Raw genomic sequence first — 26,974 nt, forward strand, 5'->3', positions numbered from 1 at the left:
GGAACTAGAGAACCCGAATAACTTACGCAAGATCACGCAGCTAGTAATTGGGGAGCCAGGGTCTGAAGTCAGAATAGTCCAAATAATTTGCCATGCCTGTTACACTGATGTTTCCAGATGTGAGTTCCAGGCTGTCCATCCCTGGGGTGGGAGCCTCTGGATTAGAGAAGTCTGTGGTGCTTTTGGAACCACGCCCCCTTTCTTGGAGATTCGTTTAAATAAACTTAACTAAAGCAGCCGCCAGCAATTCTCACATCTATCTGACTATCTCTTTCAAGCAGTGTTTAGTGACATCCCAGAGATCTCACTTTGGAAATCCCCCTCCCATCCCATAGGAAGGCACAAGTGCAGGTAGGTCCTTGAAGGGCTGTCTCCTGTGTCTGCCTTAATGAGCAAGAGTGGCAGCTGGGCCTGGAAGTGTGTGTTTGCTGGAATTAGTGGAGTGGAATTTCCTGGATGGATTTGGGGCCACATCTCTAACCACCTACACATGTTATTGACTCTTTGTGCCTTAGGACACCTCAAAGAACCTACTGAGTATACCTTTGTGACTTTTCGTTTCTGTAGATCATATTTGCTGTTGATGGCAGTTACCTACTTAAACCCTCCCCTATACTTCTTAAACTCAAGTTATTCCACCCACATTCTACCAAACTTCATAGAGTATTACAAGTATCTGAGTGCCACCCACCCTTTTTTCTCCTGTACTACCTGCTATATATGTATTTTAAATGTGGTATAATGTGCAGCATGAAATTTACTATCTTAACCATTTTTAACTGTACTACTCAGTAGTGTTAGGTACATTCACACTGTTGTGCAGCCAATCTCCAGAACTCTTTTTGATTCATTCTACAAATATTTATCAAGCAGCTATTCCTTGGAGGTATCTGGGACACAGAGATGAGTAAGGCCCGCTCCCTGTTCAGTCTGATGAGAGAGAGCCGTACGAAAAACCAGCGGTTACAGCTTGGTATGGCCAGCATTGTGGGGGTGCCTCTTATGGGCTTAGATCCTTGGGGAGCTTCTGCACAGCGAGATGGGACCACGTTATCCCCAGTGCTTCAGGGCACCGTGTCTTCTGGCTTCTTGACGGCTGCCCGCTGACTGTTCCTCAACCCATCGCTCTCCTCTCCAGAGCCTGGGGAGAAGTTAGTAGATTTTTGCCTGTGTGAGAGCCAAGCTCTGTAGCTGAGCCCGTGTGGCCTGGGGAGGGGGCAGGGTGAAACCAGGGTGCTGCTGCCAAGAACTTTACCAAACCCCAAATCAACGGTTTGCCCAAATATAGTATCCTAGACCTTCCACCCATCACGTTTAAACTAAATATACTGTCCTTCAGCATGCAAGCTCCGCTTCTTCCAGGCATGACTGCTGTGATTTTTCCAATGTGCTGTTAGTCAGCTTCCCGTCTAAAAAATGACCATGGAGACGTGGCTGAAGTCCCCGGCTAGGCGCATGTGTAAACAAAACAGATCGGGAAGGTCTGGCTCCAGGCTGCATTTGGTTTTGTGCATTTCCATGGAGACCTTTTGCAAGTGGGAGACAGTCGTGGCATTCTCGAATGGCACATAGAACTCCTTATAGAGAGGAAGGTTTATGATGCTGATTAACTCGCAGGCTCCCCTTCCCCTGGAAAATCCACTGCAGGCTCGAGACTCAGTTGCCTTTGCCATCTGGATATGTACCCTGATTCTCCATCTCCCGGTGCCAGATTGTGTTTGGCTTGTAAATACTGTGGAACATCTACAGGTTGGGAGTGCAGACTTTGAATTCAAATTGCCTGATTCTTTACCAGCTCCTTCACTACCCTAGATAAATTACTGAACAGCGCCCCAGGTTTTTTGTCAGTAAAATGGGAATGAAAACAGTTGTGCCTCCCTCACTGGGTTGTTGGAAGGATCAAGTGAGCTAATAATGCATGTATAGTACTTTTACAGAGCCTGATACCAATTAAGAACTCAGTTGATGTTAGTTATTTATGAATATTAATTAATTCCATGACTATCACAGCCATCATGAGGCAGCCATTTTTCTGCATCTCTCATTTTTATACTAAAGGTATTATAGTCTGTACTTCTTGGTGTATCCATCCTGCACCAGATACACCTTTTATGTTCAAACTTTGCTGTCTAGGCCAGCAACACCATTAAGAAATGTGCAGGTTGAGTCCATCTTCTTGGTAGGCTCAGAGCTTGAACCCCCAGCCCACAGTTCTCCCCATGTATGCTCTCCCTCAAGGGCCTCAAGCTCCAGAATTACCTCTCACCTTTTTCCTGTCTTAGAGATCATATGGCCTCGGTGTTGCTATCTCCCTTTCACTTGGAAGAAAATTATGAGGTTAAATTAAGTCAAGATCGATCAGCCAGTGATCAGCCACTTGAAATATTTTACTGCAAGGCATGCCCTTCATAGTATTTTTAAATAATAGGAAATTTGCATTTTATGAGTTATTTTTGTTGAAAGATTTTCTTTGCTGTTTGAATACCACCTTTGTAAACAGATTTCCTCAACCTCTTCTACTTAACACAATTGATTTAATTTCTGCTTTGTTCATATGCCTCTATACTATGGGTTTTTATGATTGTAATGAGGATGCACAGGTCAGATTCTTTTTTCTCACTCAATATTATATTCAAATATTTTGAGATGTTGGCATTTTTAAAAGATGAGGTTATTTCTAAAAGCATACATACTAGTAAGGGATTCGTTAGACCAATTCCAAATGGTAACAAATCTGCAGGCAGTATCCTAGAATGATGTCTAAAACATATGGTTGTTTTTTTAAAAAGATTATGAATGCCTTATTGGTGTGGGCCTTTGTCTATAAAATTTTGGATTTGTTTTCTCTTTATAAAAAAGTATCTTTAGGATAATCATCAAAATATAATCAGTGGTTTTCTCTGTGTGGTAGAATTTCAAGTAATTCTAATTTTTTTCTCCATGCTTGTGTGTACTCACATATATATACATTATATATATATATAATGTGTATATATTTATACACATATATACACACACATGTTTGTATCTACTCATGTTTGAACTACTCACATATATATATATATTTACTCATGTGTATATAATTTTTCAATGAAATATGTATCAATTTGATAAACAGAAAAGGCACATTAAGGTTATTTTCATTTTGGAAATGGGAAGATGGAAGGTTTGGATTAGTGAAAGAGTGTGTTGCCTGGAAAGCAGGAAGGTGAATGGAGAGAGGGAGGGAGAAGCTCGAGCACGGAGTGGAAGTTGGGGTGTGTGGGAGAGAGAGTTAGAGTGGGGTGGAGAGAGTGGGAGGGAGAGAGAGGGGAGAGAGACAGAGAGAGAAGAGGGCAGTGAGCAGGGGGAGCGGGTCAGCCGAGCAGCTTGAAGATGCTGCACAGATAAGCCCCTGCCCTTGATCATAGAGATGTCATTCTCACCTACTAGAAATAAAAGCTTTGCTTCTCAGTAGCTTTTTGAAGAGTGGCTCAGAGGGTGAAATGGGGATATTTTAAACCATTCAGAGAAGCCTGTACAAAAGCATCAAGAATAACGCAAGTCAGGACTGACTAGAAGTGGAAATGAAACTTCTCAGTTCCAAATATTAACTGAAAAAAGTCACATGAATGAAATGTCCTGTGATGAAAATTTAAGCCTTTAAAAACAGCAATTGAAAATTTAAAGTTTAAACCCTAACACAGCAGAACATTGTTGCCCAACTGAGGGGCAGTGGACATGGGCCACGCAGTCCACTTTTGGGTGAGATCTGTTCACTTTGGTGTACCAAGGGTTTTCCTACCCGTCCTGGGTGGAGTAAACCGGTGGTGGAGACGGGGCAGGATGGTAACATTCAGGAGGTGCTGTGAGGTATGGGACTTGACTGCCTTGGATAATCTTTGGACGGAAGGTCTCTTGCTCATGCTGGTAGACTAGGACTGATGGCCAAACTTCCCTGTCCAAGGGACACATTGACCTGCTGTCTGGGGAAGGTGAAGCTGTTAGTGGTAGTTGCCTTGTCAACACATATTTGTTAAATCTAATTTACACACAGGGAGGGGTCGAGGAAGGGACAGCATTCATCCCTAAGGCTTCCAGTGGCCTCCCTTCTAGAAGATACACAGAAAAAGAAATGACAAAGCCATGATAAAAATAAGAAGGGCAATGAGTAGTTATTTACTGAATTCTGTGATGTGCCCGGCCCAGGCCTTGTGCTACTTCCTCTTCTTAGGCGGATATGAAGCTGTCTGGGGTTGGATATTTACAGGTGCTTCGGTGCAGATGCACATGGCGTCTTTTAGCAGGAGCTTCTAATCCTGCTGACCCCTTCAGCACCCCCTTCATAGAATCTGTCATCTCTCTCTCCGCCAAGCAAGCTGAACAGCTCTGTCTGAGTTAGTGAGGGCAGCAGCACTGGGATTTTAGCACAGGTCTTTCTGAATTCCAAATCCAGGCGCTTAACCATTGTGGAGTCCTGCCTCTCATCAGGGAGGTCCCGGCAGTGTGTGCCTCAGGTGTGAGGGAGGGAAGCAGCATGGGGGCCCCTGGCAGGATGGGGCAGAGGGCTTCCAGGGGAGGTGAGCTCAGAGCTGGCTGTCAGAGGAAAGTCATGGCAGAGATGTAAATGGAAGGAAGAACGGTTCCCGGGCTGTGTTCCGGGCAGGAAGGCAGTTAACAAGTTCCCGGGCCAGGTAGGCTTGGGAAATGATAGGCTATGCAGGTCTCTTTCCTGCAGGATTTGTCAGAGCCCTTACTATAGTTGTAGTGAATATTGTATATCTACACCAAACATATTTGTTGACCTTGGATGGTATTTCATGGAATAATAGTCTAGACTATCCTTTAGGACATCCAAGGTCTGTTGTACTGAGTTTGTTTGGGGAGTTGTGATAATCAAGGGTGGAGAGAGAAGGAGGTTCAGGAATGTCAGATTAAGGAGATGTTAGCCTGTGAGTACTGGGGAGCCATGAGGTGGGTATCTGTTTATGTTATGCATAGCCTGGCTGTTCTATCTAAGCTGGTGGGACAGGAGGGAGAAAGGTTGAGTCCTGAGGCAGACAGTCCAATTAGAAGTCTTTTCTACAGACTGGTGAGAGATGAAGGTGTGAAGCACTTTAGGAGTACTGTGAGTGGAAATAGTGGATTAAATAAAATAAAGGAAAAAAGCTAACAGGTGGCTGCATGGGAAGGTGGGGAGTCTCTGCAGCCTGGGAAATGGACAAATACAGGGATGTCTTCTGGGCACCAGCTTTTGGAATAAAGATATAATGTTTGACTTTGGAGTTGATAATCCGTAATTTACGTAAAGCTGCAGGCCTGTCTAACAGGAGAATGATCTGAGTAGGAAAAGCAGATTTGAGAGTCACCAGAATAGGGGCGGCCACTGTGGCAGGGACTTCTAAGGGAGCGGGAAGGGCAGGACTTGCACCCCGCCGCTGGAGGCGGATCCCTGTGCTGAAGGAGTGTGGCGGAATGTGCCGGAAGCAAAAAAACTTCCAATAACACCCTTTAAAAGGTAAGAACCCTGAGGCCTAAAGGGGGTGCGGCAGCCTAAGGCTGCCCATCGGGTTTGTGATGAGCATCCTTAGAAAGGTCTCCTGCCTCCTCCCGGGGTTTTTTCCTTTTGCCCTGCAGCGCTGCCTGCTTCCTCTTCTCGGTAGAGCCTTTAGCCATCTGGGGTTTAGGTATTTGCAGGTGCTTCCGTGGGGATGCAGGTGGCCTTCCTCAGCAGGTGTGGCCCGCAGTGCCTGCCAGCTGCTCTCGTGCGCTGCGCCCTTGGCGGGGCAGCGGCAGGACCCAAGCGGCCTGGTGGTCGTGTCCGACGGGTCGTCTCCTCCGAATCCTCACCCTCTAGGCTGCGCATGGGGGAGCCCAAAGTGTCTGTCTTTAAGTCTGGGGGCCAGGACGGCTGCCCGGACTGCCGGCTGGCTGTGTCCTCCGCTGCGCCGGGCCTCTGTCTGCGGCTGAACGCAGCCCAGGGCCTGCTTGTCAGCACGTGGCTTGGGTTTCCGTGTTAACTCTTCCCCAGTGGGATTGCAGAGGATTGAGTGTCCGTGCCTTCTGATCATGCCGAGCCTTCTCCAGCCACCCTCTGCGAGCCTTTCAAAGGGCTGTGTGTAATTGGTTTGGGAGATGTTGGGGGATGGGATGGGGTGGGGACTGAGATGGAGACAAAGAAGTCAGTTTTTAAAAGGAAAAAATAAATGAGCATGGACAAACAGCCTTGGGTCATTTGGGTGGGGCCTCGTGCTTAGGCATAGTGAAAACCCTTTCCTCTTCTCTTCGTATTTTCCCACTCCAGAGCCCTCTTGGCCAGGGCCTAACTGACCCCTGCAGACCCCCTCTGTGTAAATACAGCCCCCCCCCGTCTCGCACCCCTCCCTCGTTACGGATTCCTTTCATCTGACCCATCTCCAGGTTGCCAGCTGGCAGAGGCTCAGCAGATTCCAAACCCCAGCTGGTGCCGGAGTGTTTACACGGGCGGGTGGGCGGGGAAGCTTGGCAGACAGCTTGCCCCCAGGATACTCAGCTGTAGGGAAAGGTGGAAAGACATCCCAGAGGTCAGTGGCCCATTTGTTTGCAGACTCCCTCTCCTCCCTCACTCACCTTGCCCCCTCGTGCCCACCCTCACTCCAGTTCCTGCTGAACCCTGAAAAACAAAAGGGAAAAGAGAACCTCCTTGTGTCAGGAGCTACTGGGCTAGGGATGCCTTGGCTCATCCCTTCCACCCAGGTAGCCCGTATGTGGCCCCTTGGGCACATCCGGGCAAACAGCCTTTCACTTCCTGACTGGAGCGGCCCACATATTATTTAAGACATTACCTGTCAGTTTAAACTCAGTCTCCTTTTCACAGTGGGTGTGATTTTCCAAAATCAACACCGAGGGCTGTGTGGCTGAGTGAGTGTTCATGGGGCCGGGCCTGGGATTCGTTCGTGCAGCCTGAGGTCAGTGGTGTCCTCGGGAGCCTGCGTCCCCCTGAGACACCCAGGCAGGTGGTCGCTGATCCCCGGGGGAGCTGTCTTGGAGTAGTAAGGACCCAGCCCCAGGGCATCCTCCCCAAGGAAGGCTCTTCTGCTGGTTGTCAGCACCACTGGTTATTCAGAACTTAGCCTTAGAGAGGGGCTGTTTGTCCCCCTCTCCCTGGTTTCCCAAGAAATAGTCCCAGCATGTATGTGTGGGGGAGAATTTTGCTGATTTGAAGTGGGCTGTTGTCAGTGGTTGTACTGCTGAAGTGAATTATTGTCATGCGGTGTTAGTATTACACCTTTTATAACTGCATCCGTCAGGGTCCCCCAGGAAACAGGAGGAGTAACTTATATTGAAGGCACTATTAGTAGGGCAGGGACTGGCCTCATGGAAACAGGTAAGGGATGGTACAGCACCACAGGGCTTACAAAAGTGGGGAGATAGCCCTAAGCCTGAGGGGAGCAGGGATGGAATGGACAGAGAACTTTTACAGACATAAGGAAGAGAGTGAGGATGGGGAGAGGTAATGCCAGGAGCTGTGGCTGAGGTGAGAGGGGCTGGACCTTAGGTAGTGGATTAAGTCACGGCCACATCTGCCTAACAGGGTGGGGGTCAGGTAATGAACACCCTCCTCGTGCCCTCCAATCTCCCCTGGATTCAGGTGAAGCCAGACATCCAGGAATCCCATTGAAACCCTCCATAAAAGCCATCCAATCTCCATTTAAACCCAGGTCTGGGTGGAGAATGGACCTGGAGGGACAGATGGACAATTACTCATTTCAGTAGCAGTTACAGATTCTATTCTGTCTTCCATTTGAATCCTGCCTCATTTACACCCACAGAAATATGGATACGGTGGCAAAGAGAGACGATACTCCTAAAATACTGCAAAGTCTAGCAACAGGCTTTTTGGACAGATGTTTCCTGATTGCATAAGCCAAACAGTGTAACACATTTACTTTAAGCTCATCTTATTGTCCTGATCTCCAATGAGACCAAGACCACCCTTCTTAATAATGGCAGCACATTAAACACCTCCGCTTCCATCTTTTGTGGCTAGTTCAGATAATACTCAAGTACCACTTAAACCCATTTCCTTCTCTTACCCCAGTGCTTTGCGCATTCAGCCCTCAGGGACCAAGACGAGTTTCCAGTGTCACAAATGGGATTTTAATCACCGTGTCCAGTTACCACTAGTCTTTGAATATCTGTATCCAACAGGAAATTACTTTTTTCACAGTTTCACATGGAGGCACTCAGACTTACTTGTCCATTATGTAATTGGTAAGATTTAATTGGAAAATTACAAATTATGGGGCAGCTTTTGGAGTTTTGTGGCTGGAAATAAAGAATGTCAAGTTTTGTGTTACAATGTTGCCTCCCTTTGAAGGAAGCAACTGTTTCTTTATCTAGGCTTGAATCATTTTGGGAAGCAAGGTTTCGAAGTTCACACTGTGCTGGAATGGACCACATCTCCATTGATGACCTCTGTAGACAAGGACAGTTGACTTTGGGGTCCAGTAGCTTTTAGAATAAATGAACCAATGGATAAATGAATAAAAGCTTTAAAGGATCTGAGGGCCAGATTTCCTTTCCTCTTCCTATTTTAGACTCGTGTGTTTGAAACGAATGGAGACAGCTGGGCTCTACAGTGTGCATACACGGTGAATGGATGGTCCCCCAAAGCCATCAAGACTATGTTAAGCTGGAGGGTCCATCTGGAGGCCTTCCCCTGCACTTTCTCAACACAGTGTTGAGTTTGCTCTGTCACCTCTCCTCTCTACTTATCCACAATCTGTATGTCTTTCTAGCTCAATTCATACCTTCCCAGAGGTATTCCTGGAGGGCATCCATAGATCTTCAAACCCAGAACATTTATTGATATCACTGAGTCCTTCCTTTGTGCCAAGGACCTATGGGTGCAAAGATGAATAAAGCTGTGACCTTGAGGAAGGAAGGGGGCCACCACGTGGCCTTTGCTTGATTGTGTCCTGATTCATGACATCTTCTCTTGTCTTAAAACGAACTCTTCCGTTTTTAGGAACATTGTTCAGTAGCATGGCGGTTAAGAATGCAGATATCACAGTCCAATGGATCTTGAGTTCCAACTTTTCGCAGTTGGGCAGGATGCTTTAGGGAGTGTCTTAAGCTTTCTGAGCCTCACTTGCTCTGTACAATAGGGCCTCTGGGAGGATTAAGTGAGATAATTTCTGTGTTTAGAGTGATTCCTGGCACGTGACAGGAGCTCAGTAAATAATAGTAATAGTAGTAGTTGTATCAGCCGTGGTTCTTTCTAGAGTTGGAGGTTCAATGAGGTAATCCTGTTTAGTGTTGGGCGTTTAATGAGATCTCACACATTAGCTGTCATCACTCCTTACAGGGTTGTTGAGGATTACATGAGGTAATCATATAAAGGGCCTCAGCCTTGCCTGGCTTGTGTAAATGTTCAATAAAGGGTGGTCAGTTTTACCCCTTCTGAAATGAGGGTGTTGGACTAGACTGATAGTCTAGCAACTGAGTTTGATTTCAGACTCTGAGGGAAGGAAGTGGGTATTAAAATTTTTTGCATCTCCTGTATTTTTGTGCCTTGCCCAGAGCATATACTCAACAAATATTTTGTGACTGAAGGGTTGATTTTATATATTTTTGAATGTTTTTCTAGGAACATTGGTAAAGAGACATGTTTCTTCAGTGTGTGTCTTACCAGCCAGTTTTGCACACATGCAGACACACACACACACACACACACACATACACACACAACCCTAATGCTTTCCTTGACACATCTTGCTTAGAAAACTGTTGTTAAATCTAGGAAGAAAGCCCTAGAATCACCCCTCGGCTGTGGTGGCAGTCCCTGCAGTTCTTAAAAAGAGGACGCTGGCCCACTGCCAGATGCCTATGCAGATTCTGCCTCTGAACCCCCTCAGTCTGGCTGGAGGCAGTAAAGGCTGATAGAACGCTAAGAACCTGGAGGCCTCCTGATGGGCCTCTGGCCAGCAGCCTACCAGTTCCCCACTGGAATCCGCAGCACCAGCACTGCTATCCTCTTGTAAATCCATTCAGGTGGCCCTGCCTCTCCCCCTCTTGGGAAATAGATGAAGTCATGACTGCTGAGAGCCCTGGTTCAAAAGAATTGGTTAAATAGACTGAAGCATTTGCTAGGCCTGCTGTGAATGTAATGGGGGGGGGGTTAATTTTGTTTTTCTCCCTCTCTCCAAGTCTTCAACTTCCTGTCTTCCTCCTCTGAATTACATCAATTTGAGGCACATTGATTGAACACCTTCTGTATATCTATGTTCGTATCTAGACAAGTGTCTGAACTTCAGAGGGAGCAGGGGTCTTGGGGAGCTAGGGAGGTGGTGGGGCCTGTGGGTGGGGACCTTGCCCAAGGCTGGTGCTCCCCTTGGGCATCCCTCTCCGCGGCCCTAGATCTCATTTCCGAGAGAAATACCATTGAAGTGATACGCTGCTCTCCGGGTGCCCCCTTGCTTTTCTGCATATCCACCCACTTTTCTCCCTGTGGTCTTCCTCTTTCCCACACTTTCCATCCCTCCCTGACCTCCCACCCACCTGTAGCTCTTGGCCGCCTGGACAAGCAGCACAGATTTCTGTCTCTGCTCTCCCACTTGACAATCACTCGCAGCTTCTGCCCCCCTCCTTTTCTGCAACATTTACTCAGCAGGGGCTCCAGTGACCTTCTGGTCCCCACAGATGAAGGACCCTACGTGCATTCATTCATTCCACAAGTACTGATTGAGGCCATACTGTGTGCTGAGCATTGTTCCAGCCTCTTGGGACCCATCAGAAAAACAAGACTGCTTCCCCTGTGCAGCCTGCAGCTGTCCCAGGCTGACCGTTCCCCCTGGAGGCCGGCCTGTGCTGACACTGACTCCTGCAGTGCTGTCTCCCCTTGGCTGCTGGCGCCCTGTCTGGGTTTCCCCCGGCCCCCGACCGGTCCTTCTAAGTCACATCCTCCCTTTTCCGCCCCCCAGCCCCAGACTGCAGCTCTTTCCCTCTCTGTCATGAGACCACCATCCACAGCATTCTGAATCAACATCATAACACCGGGCACATTTTATTCAAGTTATGTTTGGGGGTCACCTTCCTGATCAAGACCTGAGCCCCACTCTCAGCCACTCCTTCCCCTTTATTCATTGTGCCATCAAGTCTTCTGAAAAAGCACCCAACCTGCTGTCTGTGGCCGGTACCTTCATCCAGGCCTGCCTTATCCCTCAGGCGGCAACCTTCTTCCTAACCAGTCTCCAGCACGCCTGGCTTCCCTCCCCTCCGCCAGCCCGTCGCTCTGCCCTGAGCAGAATGAGCTCTCTGCAGTGGAAATCTCATTATGGTATCCCCTGTTACAAACCTCCCGCATTAGGATAAAGCCCAATTTGTACACCTGCCATAAAGGGGCCTTTGAAGACCCAGGTCCTGTGAAGACCCGGGTCCTGTGAACCTTCTAGCCTCTTCACTGTGCACGTGCAAACCACTCATTTTTCCCTGGAGTCCTTCTCTGCGTGAGTGCATGCAGCCCCCTTCCTGTCTCCTCTTGGCCTGCTTGCCCCTTCAGGTTACAGGCCCGACAGAACCTTGTTGGTGGCCTGCTGCATGGGAGCGGGGAGAAGCCCAGTCCCTGTCTCCATCAGGGGTCTCCCTCTGTCTCCTGAACTGTCTGTGTGCACAGCAGTCCCTCCTTACCTGTGGTTTCAGTTACCGGTGGTCAACTGCAGTCTGCAAGCAGATGATCCTCCTTCTGACATGTCATCAGAAGGTCAGCAGTAGCGTCACGATGTCTGCGTCACTCACCTCACTTCATCTTGTCGCACAGGCATGTTATCATCTCATTTCTTTACAAGAAAAACAGGCTGCACTTACAGTACAGTAAGATACTTAGAGAGAAACCACATTCACATAACTTTTATGCCCATGTATAGTTATAAATGTTCTATTTTATTAGTAGTTATTGTTACTAATCTCTTACTGTGCCTAACTTATAAATTAAACTTTATCATAGGTATGTATGTACAGGGAAAAACAATATATAAAGGGTTCAGTACTATTTACAGTTGCAGGCACCCACGGGGGGCCTTGGAATGTACCCCCTGTGGATAAGGGGGGGGACTTTATACCTGCAATGATGATCTGGTTTTGTTGTGAATGAGCTTTTTGCACACTGATCTGTTTGACAGGGTCCACATTTGGGGAGGATGGTGTTTGGGGGATTCCTGTGTCTGGGAATTGAGGGAACAGAACTTAGAAAGGCCAGGTGGGGTACCTGTGGAGTCCTGGATGCCAAGCAGGGGCCCTGATTCTCTCCTAGGCCCTGGGAGTCATGAGGACTGTGGAGCAGGACCTGGGTATTTTAGGAAGATGGGCTTCTTCTTTTGCAGGACAGGTAGGGAAGATGGCAGAAAGCACTGGAGGATAGAACCATCTGCTCCCCGCAGGCCATGGCCTTGACCCTGCCTCAGGTGCATGTGGAGTGAGGGGACAGCAGTGGCTGAAAAGCAAAAGGAACAGAACAAGGCCTCCCACTCCAGGGCCTTGCAGAGGATAGTCTTTCCTCTTTCCCCTCCGCCCTGTGTGTGTGTGTGTCTCTCCTCCCCTCCTTCTGCTCTCACTGGGCAGTTGCCTTGCACAGAGATTATCTGTGCTTCTTGGCCAAAACTTAAGGCCACTGGGGTCCCAGGCAGTTCCTGTTCCTCTTGCAGCCCCCTGAAATAGAGTTGCCCAGTGGACCAGGGTGGGGGACACCTGGCCCCCAGCTCTTGCTCTGACACCAGCATTCTTCAGCAGGCGGGACGCTGCACATTGAGCCTTGGGTGAGGTGCCCGCAGCCTCCTGTCCACTTCCAGGGATGAGCTGAAAGTTCAGACCAGGGTTCAGCCTCCCCTTCTGTTGTGTGGTCCCCTGCTGAGCTGATCTTACCCTGTGTGAGGTCACAGTCAGCCCCCTGGCCTTTCTGGGCAGAGGAAAAGCACCACCAAGCTTTAGATGTTTAAAATACCACTTTCAAGTAGTAAAGTGAGATTTTGTAGTACTGTACATAGCTATATTTAAGAGAGAGAGAGAGACTGTGTGTGTGTGTGTGTGTGTGTGTGAGAGAGAGAGAGAGAGAGAGAGAGAGAGAGAGAGAGAGAGAGAGGGAGGGAGAGAGATTGATTAAGAGAGAGGGAGATAGGGAGATATGTTGGAATATGGCATTTAACCTGAATATCGACATCTGCCCAGACTTTATTTGGTTTGGGGGTTTGGAGGGACTGGTTTGCGGTAGGTGTGTGGGTAGTGCTTACCTCAGGCCATGCCTTTGGATTTAGATTAGTGTTTTCTGTTTGCCTGTAACACATTTTTCTGAGAATTCTTGTCTTTTATGTTATTTCCCTCTCTACTTTGAAGGTGATCCATTATTATCCCCTTGTGAATATTGCGGACAAACAGATATTTGAGTGCTGGATGTTTTTATTAACCCTCTTGGCCTTGATTCAGTTCACCTGAATCAAATCACCATCATGAGGTTGTACTTATGCAGTGCCCTCATTCAGGTATTCAGGGGGTCCTTCACAGGTCTTTGAAGACTCATGCAAAATGGGCTGAATGCCCTCCCAGAGTGGGGTTGCAAGCATGCCCCAGAGGAGCAGCATACGTTGCTGAAGCACAATGAAAGAAAGGAGATTCAGAATCAAGATGCCCACAGCAGAGTCCTCCAGTCCGACCTGGACTTCTTGATATGTGTGCATAGCTCTGGCTGATACCAGAATGGTGCCACTGTGGCCCGTTTGCTGGGACTTATCCCCTCAGTGGCACAGGGGTGTGCAGACACCGGGACAACAAGCCATCACACATCTAAAATTCCTACAGAATGGCTTAAAAACTCATTTACTTGCCCTCTAGCCCTTGCTTGCTCAATTGAAACATGGGTGGAGGCAGCACCCTGTAGGGAGAGCCTCTCTTTATGTGCCCGACCCTAAATACCTGCAGGAACCTGCAGGCTCCCTGTGCAAACCGGTGACCAGGCCCCCTGACAGGCCTGGTTTATGGCCTCTGGAGGTCGCTTCGCTTTGCTCCCTCCTGTGAACTCACAGTTCATTTTTCTAGCAAGCTCTGACCCACATGCCTGGCTCTTTAGTCCCAACATGGGGTTTGATGTGCTGATGTTTTGAGTGGGAGACTTGCCAGATGGCAGAGAATAATTAGAAACATTTGCAGTTGATCACTGTTGGCCTATATTCTTTCTTCAGTCCCCAAGCATAAGCAAGCGAGGCAAATACCCCTGGGCCCTACCTGGTCCAGTTACCCTAGATCTTTGCACCCCTGAATAATCCTTTCTTTTCCCCATAAACCTGGAAATGCCATAAGTTGCTTGGGGATGATTCTCCCTGGCACCCATTCTCGACGATTGCCAATGATTAGTGACAGCCTGTCACAGACTCATCTGTGACAATTAGAATTACCCCTCTCTTTGTACTTATGCTTTATGGAGCTACAGTGTCTTTAAAAACTACAGCCAAGACGATGCTGAGACATGTGGGTAGAGTGATTCCTTTTTTTTCTACAAGTCAGATCTAAATCGTTACTTAGTCATAACTCTCCAAAAATCACTCTCAACCTCAAATGCTCTACTCCCAAACCCTTTGTTTTTTTCTGTTTTGATTTTCAGTTTATTTTTAAGGTACTGGGTCTGAACAGGTGGCTTTTGGCTAAAAGTAAAGATGTTTGTCCAGACCAGTGTGGTGTGTTTCTGGAATACCTACAATGCGGCCAATAATCTCAGTTCTGCCATGCGATGTGAGAAAAATACATGTTAAGAACAAGAACACTGATATTCTCAAATATTATTTTGTGTGATCACTTCCGTACTTTTATTTAGTTTTTGGCTTCCATAAGGAATGGTTTATGAGTGTGCTGTCCTATCCAACTAAGGGGAAACTGCTGGGGTGGGAAGGTGAGGAGAGTGATGTGTGTTAGAAATACTGATCAGGGCTCTTTTTTTAGGGGGCAGATGAGAGTATATGTATTAAGCCTTCCGAAAAGAAACATACTTGTTTCCTGTGAATGTATACATTTTCTCTAAGGCTATGTGCAAGGCACATAGTAGATTAAATTCAATCTATGCAAGTATAGATTGTGTGCTGTCTTCTTACAGTTGTAAATTAAGTTGTGGATTTAAAGCAAGTGGGGAAGAGCTATCCCTAGGCACCTCCTGTGTCTCAGTACTTTAACTTCCCAAACTGGGGATGGACAGCATGAGAAATTTAATCTTCATATGTATCTTTTTAAAAAAAGCCAGCTTCAAAGTTTTTAAAACTCTGTGTGGCCCTTTCCAAGTTCCTCTTTATCCCAATATTAAGTTTAGACCTAGGAACCAAAGAAAATAATAAGGCTAGTAATATAATTTTATTGCTACTGTTCTGATTATGCATTTTTCCCTCACAAATGCACACTGTCATTTTTAATCCAGTATAAAACTGCGCTTGTGACTGTTAGTAGGGAATCTATTCAGCATTGTGAACATGGGCCTGTAGAGAATCCGTTGTATGTTTGTGTGGCTTTGCTTAATTCTCTATCAAGGTAGATTTTCAAGTGAGAAAACCGGAATCTCTAGGTGTTGCCGAAAGCCACACAGAAAGGTACTGTCAGAACTCTGCCCCCTGGTTTCAGGCCCTGGGCCCTCCCAGCCAGCCTCTGGTCATCCCAAACAGAGAATTTCAGAAAGCAGGGGTGAAAAGCATCTTTGTTTCAGCTGTATCTGCCTTTCATTGAGTGTCAGCGGGGCTACAAACGACGTACATCGAGTCCTGGCCATAAAATCGTATGTGAAGGTGATCAGCCGGACTCATGGGATTCCCATGAAGCAAGAGCCTTGGGGACTAAACGCTGCAGGAAGGAAGAGCTAAAAGCCTATTTTATTAAAAAAAAGCCTCTTCCCCACCAATTGGGTGTAACTTTCTAATGTTTTCCTGTCTGACTGAAATTTTCCTATCCAGTGCCACAGCAGAAAGATGCAAAATCAGTTTCGAGCAGTTCTGAGTCAAGACTGGCTTCCTGAGAACAGGCTGAGCTGGGAGAAGAGGACATGTCCCTGGGCTCTCCCTGTGCCTCGGAAGGGGCAAGGAAATGAGTGTCCTCGGTGTCAGGCCTGAGGCATGCAATTCGGCCACACACTCTTGTGTTTCACACTTCGGTGGGGGTGTTCATGGGGCAGAGGCAGTTGGGAGCAGAGCTGCTCCTGTGGAAACAAGGCCTCCTCTCTATCCTGTCCTCGGTGGCCAGCCTGCCAACACAGCGCTTCCCGGTGCAGCGGGGGGATGCAGGAAATAAACCGAACAAACCAAACCAAAGGATTGACCGCTCCCTAAGGGCCTGAGACTGCTTGTGTCACTGTTCTTGCTAATCTTTGGTGCCCAGATAGCAACTTGCAGGGAGAAGAGAACAGGTGGTGGTGGCACTGGGAAGGCTAGTTGTGCCCAGGGTCTGCAGCTGGCAGGCTGGCAGGTTAACTCAAAAGGCCTTCCTTTCTCGCTCTGTATGATACAGATGATACTGGGATCTTGTCATTAGGTAAGGAAGCAGTAATACTGTTTAACTTTTTGGGAAGACCTCTCAGCAAGTTGTCAGGGCAAGACTGTGTTTTTGGCATTGATGGTAGTGGAATCAGGAAACGATAGCCTTTTGGAGCTGAGGGTGGAGAGGATCTCCAAGGCCATCCGTTCTCACCACCTCAGTTGGCCTTTTCCTTTCTGTGCTTATTGGTAAAATGGGAATGTTATTAGCATCTAACTTGTAGGGTCGTGGTGAGCATTACATGAAATAATTTATATAAAGGACTTAAACCATGCCCGGACCGAGTACTTGATAACATTAATCGCCATTATTGCTGTTGTTAATGGATGTGAAAACTGGGGTCCAGAGAGGTGGAATACCTTGCCCAAGGTCACCCAGCTGCCCTGTGGCAAAACTGGGACTGGACTGCAAGTCCACTGCGTTTTGCCAGAGCATCTATTTTACCAGCGTCTTTGGTCTACTTGCCACCCAGAGCTCACATTCGTGTGCCCCTGACAGAATGTGGCAAGTGGAATGGTTTGGGTTTTGTTATCGCTACACAAACTCACTCAGTGCCACTGCTCTTGTGCCTGATGCCTTTCAGTTAGAAGTTCAGTGAAACTTTCCACGTGTGTGTGCATGTGCGTGTGTGTGTGTGTGTGTGTGTGTGTGAGAGAGAGACAGAGAAGGGGGGCCTCCTACATAATTTAGTGTTCTCCCTTTGCATTAGTGTATTGGCACGTTTCACTTTTAACCTTTCGCCCACTGCGCCTGGCATTTAAATGCTATTAAACTCAATAATGTTTCCTATAAACAGCCTGAGAGGGATGGGAAATAATTGGAATGACGTTTTTAATAGGCTCCTGTTTCTCAGCCCTCTGTGCTACATGAACCCGAGCAGAGGAGGTTCTTAGTTGTTCTGTCCCCGGTCTGAGGTTGGGAGAGGGTTATGAGTGAAGTTTTGGGGTGCCAAAGGACCTTTTAAAGCACAGACAATGGTTTTTATGTTGGAGAAGTAGTTACTTTTTATTTTTTTGAGTAGTATTTTTGTTTTTTTAATGACGTGGTGAATCCAGAAGCTGATCCCTCCTTCCTCCTTCCAATGGCCTCAAGAAAGCTTACAGCCCAATTGCTGGTCACCCTTAGCCAATGAGTAGGACTTTTCTGCATTTTTGTGGATCAGCCTCATTCCTTGCTCTTCTTTGCCTTGAAAATACATATTTTTTGGTCCTCTCTTGCTTCATGCTGTGTGTATCCTAAATTTGTTTTTGGAACAAAATTTTAAAATATCAAATTCAGTTTTGCCTTTTCTGCTTGTAAAGTTGTGAGGCCTCTGGGAGCCAGCTTTGCCTCTCTGTGCCCCGGGTTTAGCTTCCTTGTCTCCAAAACAGGGAAACTGACATCATCCCGCTGAGACACGGTAAACCGGCAGCAAACACAACTGCCAACAAAGATGCGCCATTTGGAGTGGCTTATGCTGCCTTTCCAGGGAGAAAGAGATGGAAAAATACTGGAATCTAGTATTTTTGCCTTCATCAGAGTCCTAGATCTTCTCTCTGAATCATGTTCAGAAAACATTTTTTAAGCATTCATCTGTGGTTACTAAATATTATAGCTGCTTGCAGTATTAGTTCATCAAATATGTATTTATGAGATACCTACTATGTGGCCAGCACTGGGATGGACTCCAGGGAGAGAAAGGGGACGCGAACAGGAGTGTAAATGTGGGCAGATGACAGGTTGAGGGTCAGGGAACTGAGCACAGTCCTGGCTCCTCTGCTTAATCGCTGTGCTCATTTAACAAGCGCTCACTGAATGCTGGCTGTGTTCTAGGCATGGTTTCTGGCTCTGGATTGAAGATAATCTAGACAAGTAAAGTTTCCATTTTCTAGAATTTATAGTCCAGGGAAGGGAGAGTTTAGAAACAAGTAAAGATAAACCCATAGAGTTGTATACTAACAGTGGGTGAATTTTATGATATGTAAGTCATACCTCAATAAAGGTACTAAAAATTTTTTTTGGCCCTCAAGGAGCTGACATTCAGGTTCGCTCCAATCCTTATTCTTCACACATTTTATGTCTGCCAGTGCTCCTGCTCACTACAGTTTATTTGTAAGCCCCAAATTAATCCTCTGGGCAATTTTCTGGTCTTTTGTGGACATGCACAGAGCAGTGGGAAATTTGAGTCACCCCATGAGCACGTTCCCAGCTAAAATCAAACCAGACAACACTCCACCTTCTTGGTTCAGCTCTTGTACTGTAAGCAAGTGTCCTGTTAGTGGTCTGTTTAGTGCTGTGTTTTTCTGCATGTTTGTGCTTTTTGTTGGTGATTGATTCGCTGTCTCGAAAACATGGCCATCATGCAGGGGACCACAGTGTTCCTAATGGCAAGAAGGCTGCGATGTGCGTACAGAGAACATGCATGTGTTAGATAAACTTCCTTCAGGCATGGATTACAATGCTGTTGGCCGTGCGGTCAGTGTTCATGCTCCAACAGTATATATTAAACACAGCATCTTTAAACAAAAACACACAGAAATAAGGTTATATATTGATCAGTTGATGGAGATGTTGTGACCAGAGACTTGTGGGAACCCAACTCTGTATTTCCCTTAAGAGCAATGGGTCAGTATTAGCTAATTCATTGTTTGCAGTGACTTCATAGAACAGAATTACTGTGAATAAGAAGAGCTGACTGTGTGTGTGTGGGTCTAGGGCAAGAATGTATGTATAGCCCAGGTACAGGGTGTCTGATCTTCCTTTAAAAAAATAGTGGGATTGTTCTTTCAGTAGTTAGGGTAGAGGCTCAATACGTTTATACATGCTCTCACAAAGAGCACGTTTTATTTAGCTGAGGTTTCAGTGTTAAACATTAGGGGTTTCCCTGTAGGAAATATTAATGGAAAGCCCTAGTATGAATAAGGAAGCTTTTATTATATAACCACTTATTTATATGTTGGCATTAGTAAACAAAAGGCTGACCTACATATTTTATATGAATTATACTTAATACTTTCATGTACCTTGAATAGATTTGTACCTTGTCTGTGTGTATATATATATATATATATAGTCCAATAGCCATTTGACTCACTAAGCTAAAAAACTGATTTAAATGTTATTAAATGTTATTCAGTAAGTTGTAGCTCTTTTTAAATTTTTTTACTCCTTAATCCCTTGTGTCAAGTTGTATAAACACAGTCCAGTTTTATAACATCAAAATAACATGAAACAAATCCCAAATGGATAAAAGCATAGGAAAATCTAGAGAATTGGCATTCAACATGTGGAGGGAGACATGAATTCAAGCTGGGAAAGGGAGGGAGTCAAAGAGCACAGAGTGAATATTAGGTTTCTACTTTATTTCTCAGGTTTTAAAGTATGTGTATTTCTTTTAAAGAAAAAATAAAATTTACCTAAAACACAAAGTGATCAAATTAAGTAAACTCTACAAAGGACGTAGAAGAGGTTCTGAGACAGACTGGCCGGAGGCCTGCTTTGAGAGGACGGTAAGGGACAGTCCCTGTGCCAGTGGCTCTTGGGCCCGGCTGTAGGTAGAGTGCTGGCACCCCAAAGGGTCAGGTCTGATGGGCTGGGGGCAGCCCAGGCTAGAGAAGTTCCCCCAGGGATTTGAATGTGCAGCCAGGGTTGAACAGCACTCTACATATGAAATGACAGTGCGTCTTAGAAATGGACTCTGGCTGACTTAAGGGGGCGCTCTAGGGGCTCACACAGTTGATGAGGTCTGGGGTGCTCCAGGTGCAGGGCTGTGGGAGCGACAGCAGTAGAATCTGGGTGGGCCTGTGGCACTGACGAGCACTCCCTCTGTTCCCATCCAAGACTCAGAGGTTCTGACCACCTAGGGCACGGTGTCCAGTTGGCCGCTTTTCTGTCCTGGGGCGAGGGTCCGGCTCCTTCATCCTTCCAGGAGGAAGGTGGTCACCAGAATGAGCCCTCAACACATAGCTGGGGAGGGGGGTTTTCTCAGGAAACCCTGGGGCCAGGAGAAGAAATGGTACTGGTCAGCCTGAACCCCAGGGAGGTCCACTGCACTCCGTGATGAGGCAGAATGAAGACTGGTGCCTAGAGCGGGGCCTGGGGCTCCGTCAGTATTTCCTTCTTGCCTGCCTGCCTGCCTGCCTGCCTGCCTGCCTTTCTCCCTCTCCTTTGTTTCTTGCATTCCCTCCAGCTTCCTCTCATCCGTCCATGCCAGGATTCAGCCTGAGGAGACAAGGTTTATCCTCAAAGGAGTCTGGCAGACAATATACGAAGTTAGGTGGTTGGGTCGGATGACCAGAGCAGGCAGAGCTCTGGCAAGGGAGGCCGCTGCGGCGGGAGTGGTGGTGGTGGTGGTGGGTGGTTTTGTGACAGAGAGGGGCTCTGGTGGTTTAGCAGCTGGACAGGTCTCAAGGAGACTGGGTGACACAGAGGGTGACATCTCACACTAAGGAGGGGCACCAATACAGTAGCGTGAAGTAGGCCAGCACAGACTCAGCTGTTGCTTTCTTGAGTCCAGTGAGTGGTTACTGAGCACTTATTGTGTGCATCTGGGTTAGTTTCTTGAAAGGTGTAAGGATAAATCATACAGCAGCATCCCTGCCTGCAAGGGTGATACCTGAGGAGAACTCCACAGGAGAGGCTGGCAGGGGTGAGGCGACGGGGGAGGTACAGAGCACGCCGGCAGGAGGAGACATCGTAGCCTGTGTGTGGTTCCGGACAGCTTCATGCGGGGTGCCTCCTGAGCTGGGCCGTGACGGATGAGTGCGATTCTGATTCATAGATGCTTTTTGTGGGGCAGGGAATGTGGGATACAAAATGAGACGGGCTAAAGCTCCCAGAGGGAACTAGTGAGAAGCACATTATGACTAAAACAGTGTACATCTGTTCTAAAGAACTGCAGGCAACTGGACTGGAAGGGAGGTGGGGAGCCCCCTGGGAGAGGCCTTGGGGACCACAGTAATGAAATAAGGTTTTGGGTCACGGTTCAGGAAGGCTGGCATGCTTGGATAGGGCTCTGTGACTGCCAGAGTGCTCTCATACCTAGTCTCACTTGACTTTTTCCCTGTGAGCATGACAGAACATGTCCAAGACAACAGCAGAAATACATGAGAAGGCCTGTGCTGCATTGCTGCCTGCAAAGAGCAGGTGACACCCCACTGCAGAGAAACATGTCTTGTTGATGGGGAGAGTTTTGCTCTTTAATGGGTACAGTAGGCTGAGGACAGTAACGCCCCTCTGGGCACGTCGGGAATCTGCCTGGGGAATGGCTGTAATACAGAATTAATTTGTTTCCATGCCACACTCAGTGTTTTTCCGCCACACCCATGGTGTGTCCTTCAAAGCCTTTTGTTTGGAGGAGAACTAGTAGCTCTTTATTGATGGGGTTTCTCCAGAGGCTTCCTCGAAAAGGCCTGGGTCTGGGCCTCCTTTTTACCTGGCCTCCTCGTATGCTCCAGAACAATGTGGATGGTGTCTCTCTAAACAGAGCCATCAGCTGGTGCGGTGCCACCCAGACCAGCTGGGATACTACAGAGATCCCTGAGTTTATGGACAGGGAAACTGAGGCTCAAGGTATAAGACTACTTGCTTATGACTGTACAGCTAGCAAACAGCCAAGGTGGCATTTGAATGGAGGCAGTCGATTCTTGAGTCTAAGCTTTGAATCCCCATGCTTTGTAATCTCTCCCCCGCAGGCCAAGTTGCTAGAGTGCTGATTTGGTCATTAATAACCAGGTGGCAACCATGGTTTTCAAAGCACAACCAAGATTTTAAAGGCAGCTTTTGAAATAAACAAACCAGCAGTGTGAAATGCTGCATCTTTCCCCACACCTCACAGAAGGGTAGATGTGAAATTAGCAGCTGCAATTCTCTGTTTCTGATGCTCAGATTAGACTTTGGGGCTGCTTTCCAAAGTGCAGTTCACTGATGTGCTGGGAAAACCTCAGCTCCCTCAGCTTTTGAAGCCTGTGTCCTCAACTTCTATTAGTTTCCATCTCCCACAATGCTGGGTACCTAAAACTAACTTAATGGAACTTGACTGCAAAACTAACTTAACAAATACTTGGATGGATGGCTGGCTGGCTGGATGAATGGATGAATGAATGGCAGACAGATTTGGACCCTTAGCTTGTGAGTTCTCAGTGGCCAAGCTTGTTTCATTACATCTGCAGTGAGTACAAGTCTAGATACCATCCTCGGCCCAGGATTGTTCTGTTTGTTTTTAGTGCCGGTATTTGGAGGGATGTCATTAAGGAAAAGTGGAAAGAAAAGGAAGGTGCTTATGCTGCATTAAACCTCTTCATTGGAGAGGTCTGTGGGTCTGAAGTGTGAAAGGGGTGGGCCGTGGGGGCTGGCAGCAGGCTCCCCTTGTTTCTTTTGATGTGACCAAAAAGCTAACTTGGAACTCATTTCCTTTATTTTACAGGTCACCGCCAAGACTGCCTTCCTATTTATTTTACCTCAGTATAATGTTAGTGTGCCTACAGCAGGTAAGAAAAGCCCTAGTCTCTGTCTTTCCCTGTCCCTATTAATTCTGAAGGACTTGGGAAACTTCCTTTTCCTGTGTACGTGAATGATCTTTTTAGATATTTAAACTCAGTGTCCAACATCCTGGCACTGTTAAGGTAAAGCTACAGGCCAGGTGCAGCACTGGGCCCGCATGCAGCTCTGGGTCCACGAGCAGCCCCGAGCCCAGGGCTCCGCAGGCTTGGGGTTCTCAGGTCCCACCGTCAGGAACCAGGCATCTTTCTCAGTTGCAAAGTACTGGGTACCCTCTTGATGTAAAGGAAGAATTTTTGTTTGACAATCTAGTTCTTTATTCTGTAGTAGGGAGGTGAATTGTCTTGGCTTTAAGGTGAGATTCTTTTCTTTGCCTGGCTCCAAAACAAGCCAGAGGACTTTGGGGGCAAAGCTCTTAACCCATGGCCTGTGGAGGATGCAGCCTCAAACCTCTGAGCTCACCTGCCCGCTGCAGTCCCTGTAGCCACCACACTCTAGGAAGCCATGCTTCTGGGGTGGCCAAGTCAGTTCCTTCATCTGAGAATTAAACTGAGGGACGCTGGCAAGAGAGGAAGAAACCTCCATGCTCATGAAAGAAAGGACTGGAAGGGCCATGCCAGCACCATGGTCAGGAAACCAGATGGGTGCCTCCTCCCTCCGCGGCACACTCCAGCCCCGGTGGGCACAGTGGATTTTCTTGCTCAGTGCCATGTAGCCCCAGGTCAAATTCAGCCTTTTCTCCTGTCACTTCAAAACCCTAGTAACTAAGATGCCTCAAAACCCAGCTGTACATATGATTTACTGACTTAAATTTTTTTGTGGTAATTTAAAAAATTGTGGTAGAATACACTTAACATGAAATGTACCATCGTAACCATTTTTAAGCATACAGTGTAGAGACATTAAGTGCATTCACGTGGCTCTACTGCATAATAGCCATCCATCTCTAAAACTCTTTTCATCTTGCAAAACTGAAACTCTATACCCGCTAAACAGTAACTCCCCATCCTACCCACTCCCCCAGCCCCGGGCAACCACCCTTGGAGTCTCTATGAATTTGACTGTTCTAGGGACCAGAAGAATATGGAGTCATGTAGTATTTGTCCTTTATTGACTGGCTAAAATTTATTTTTAAATAAGCATTTTTCAAAAATACATTAACTTCAGTGATGCATACCTCTCAGAGGAAATTTATAAAACACAGATAAACACAGGAAGATAAAAAGCCCACGATCCTACCACCCAGCCAAAACGACAGTTAGCATTTTTGGGTATTGAGTCATAACCTGCTTTTTTTGCCGTTAGCATGTGATGAACCTTTTTTCCATGTCATTAATTATTACTGCAGTCAACAAGTTATTTTGAAGCTGCAGAGTATTTCTTACTTGGGATACCACAACTTATCTCTTCAATCCCATGTTATTGGGTATTGGCATTTCCAGTTTTTATTGTACACAGAGCTTCAGTAAACATTCTTGTGACTGAATTTTTACATGCATTCATGATAATTTTCTTGGCATAAATTCCTGTTGCTGGAATTGCTGGGTCAAGTCAGCATTGACATTTTAAAGTTGTATATATGTGTTGCCAAAATACCCTCTGTCATCTAATTCTTATGACCCATAACATTTTAAAATAGTTTTGTAAATATAAAATGCATAGACTTCTTTCTTTTTTTTTGGTTTAATGTCAACTTAATTTATAAAGAGATATCCAGCTATCAAATGCTGTACAGTGTTTTCATTACATTTCTCCCTGAAGTCAATTTTCATGGGACATCAGGTCATAACCCAACACCGCTTTATTAATTTGCCATGAGGAAGTATTGTCCTGGGCACCACATGCTGAGGTGCACGTGACCAGGGCATGCCTTTATTATAGGAGGGGCCTATTTGTAAAGGCAGATCATGATCGAAGGGTTGATTTTTGAGTTTGGAACTTTCCTAGAGAAATTAGCAGGCAAGTGATATCCTAAAGGAATCCACCTCCAGCCAGGATGAGAAGCATAGTCTGGAAGCTCCAGGCCTGAACCCACAGCCTCTCAGCACTAAGTGCTCCCCGCTATGATTTGGAGGTGTGCTGCTATTGATCATATCATGCCTTTATTGTTTTAACAAACCCATTAATTGAGCAATGAGACAACTATCTGTGTACCTACTGTGTGCCAGGCCCTGGGTGTAAAGTAGTTTATAAACACATCTGATCTCTGACTTATGGAGCTTACCATTTCTTAGGTAAGATAGAGATAACGAACAAGTAAACAGTAACTGTGGTTGTGATAAAGGTGCTGCAGGAAAAAAACATGGTGATCTGTAAGGAAAAGTAAAAAAGTGTGACAAGATGTTTGTGAGAAGCTAACTCTTGAGCTAACTGTGTTGGGAGTATAGGAAGGGGATCTGGGCAGAAGAAAGAACATCCCAGGCCTAGGAATCAGCATGTGCACAGGCCTCAAGTGAGAAATAAACACCTTGGCTAATTCTAGTAACCGAACGAAGGCCAGTGTGACTGGCATTTTCCTAGGGTGGAGTGATTGAATTCTGCTCCTGGACTCCTTGTCCAGGCCCAAAGGCCTGGGGAAAAGTGAAGGTACATTAGAATGCATGCAGAGTGGAGGTTTCAGTTACTTTGGAAAAAGAGGAGGTATTGTTAAATAGCCTGTCTTTTGTTTAAATCTTGCCATTTGGGGCAATTTGCAATACAACAACGAAATAATCAAGAGAGACAATGAAGTCAGCATAGCCTGCTTGATTTTGTTTTGAGCTCCTTAATCACCAACCCAGTACGGTAGTGTTTGCTTTGTGAGTACTGGGAGCAAACTTCTCATGGGAAAAAAACAGTTCACAATAAGGGGTCTGTTGAGATTGCTTTTTTTAAAGCCCTCCCCCAGAATCTCTTTTAAGGCTGGAGGTGCTAGGGAATGTATCCTTTTTGTATAACCTGAGTAAATTCTGATTTCTAAGGCTTCTTTTCTTAGTGCGTAACTTGCTCAATTCAGTATTTAAAATTTGAATTTTAGAGCAGTGACTGTTTATAAACTGTAGTTCCATCTCTCAAGTACTGTGTTTTCCCTCTGCTGACGCTTTCAACTCCTGTGGAAAACAGCTAATGGGAATGTTGATGAGTTTTCTGGCCTGCTTTGTTTTGGTACCTCTCCCTCCTTTTTTCCAGCTCCCACCATCTGTTTATTGCTCTGTGATAACAAAAGTGCCACAAACTGACTGACTTAAACAATAGAAACTTATCGTCTCACAGTTCTGGAGGCAAGAAGTCCAAGATCAAGGTGCCATCAGGGCCATCCAGCCTCCGAAGGCCCTGGGGAAAGGTCTGTCCCAGGCCTCGGTCCCGCTTCTGGCTCCCTGCTTGTGAAAGCATAAGGCCAGTCTTTGCACGGCATTCAGTCTGTGTGCCTGTCAGTCTCTGTCCAAATTTCCCCTTTATGTAAGGACCTTAGTCTGTTAGATCGGCGGCCCATTCTACTCCATTACGACCTCCTCTTTAACTAACTGCGCCTGCACTGACTCTCTCCAAAGCAGGTCACAGTCTGAGGTGCTCAGGCCTTAGGACTTCAGCATATGGATTTTGCCATGTGAATTTTGTGGGGACCCAGTTCAGCTCATAACACCAGCTGTAAATGTATGCTCTAGTCACATTATATCGAGCTAATTTGCAACAGTCCAGCTCCATCCAAAGCCATGAACTAAAAGGAGAAGTGCGGGTGGTTGGTTGTAGGAGTAAGTGCCTCCTGGTGGAATCCCTGCCACACGGGCATTCCTGTGGTTTTCCTGAAGGTCAACAGCAATGAAGCAGGAAACGTTCCTTCTTCCCACATGTCACCCTCTTAGGGCTTCAAGACTTGGGAAATAAAAATCCAGGTGCACTATGTAAATTTGAATTTCAGATAAACAGCGAGTATTTTTTATTTATTTTATTTTTAGTGTAAGTACATCCCAGATTATGAATGGGACACAATTATATTAGAAAATTA

General features: G+C 46.5%; 1 protein-coding gene across 4 annotated transcripts in view; it reads left to right on the forward strand.

The window, feature by feature from the left end:
• TRAM2 (translocation associated membrane protein 2) overlaps nucleotides 1-26,974 on the forward strand; it is a 76,406-nt gene that overhangs the window by 16,836 nt on the left and 32,596 nt on the right. For all 4 annotated transcript variants that reach the window (XM_036916388.2, XM_036916389.2, XM_036916387.2 and 1 more), the window contains exon 2: nucleotides 22,916-22,979. In XM_036916388.2, coding sequence (XP_036772283.1) covers nucleotides 22,959-22,979 — 21 coding nt within the window. In that variant the 5' untranslated portion in view covers nucleotides 22,916-22,958. The remainder of the gene's footprint in view (nucleotides 1-22,915; nucleotides 22,980-26,974) is intronic.

The sequence above is a fragment of the Manis pentadactyla genome, chromosome 16 (genome assembly GCF_030020395.1).
Source record: "Manis pentadactyla isolate mManPen7 chromosome 16, mManPen7.hap1, whole genome shotgun sequence".
NCBI classification, from domain to species: Eukaryota; Metazoa; Chordata; class Mammalia; order Pholidota; family Manidae; genus Manis; species Manis pentadactyla.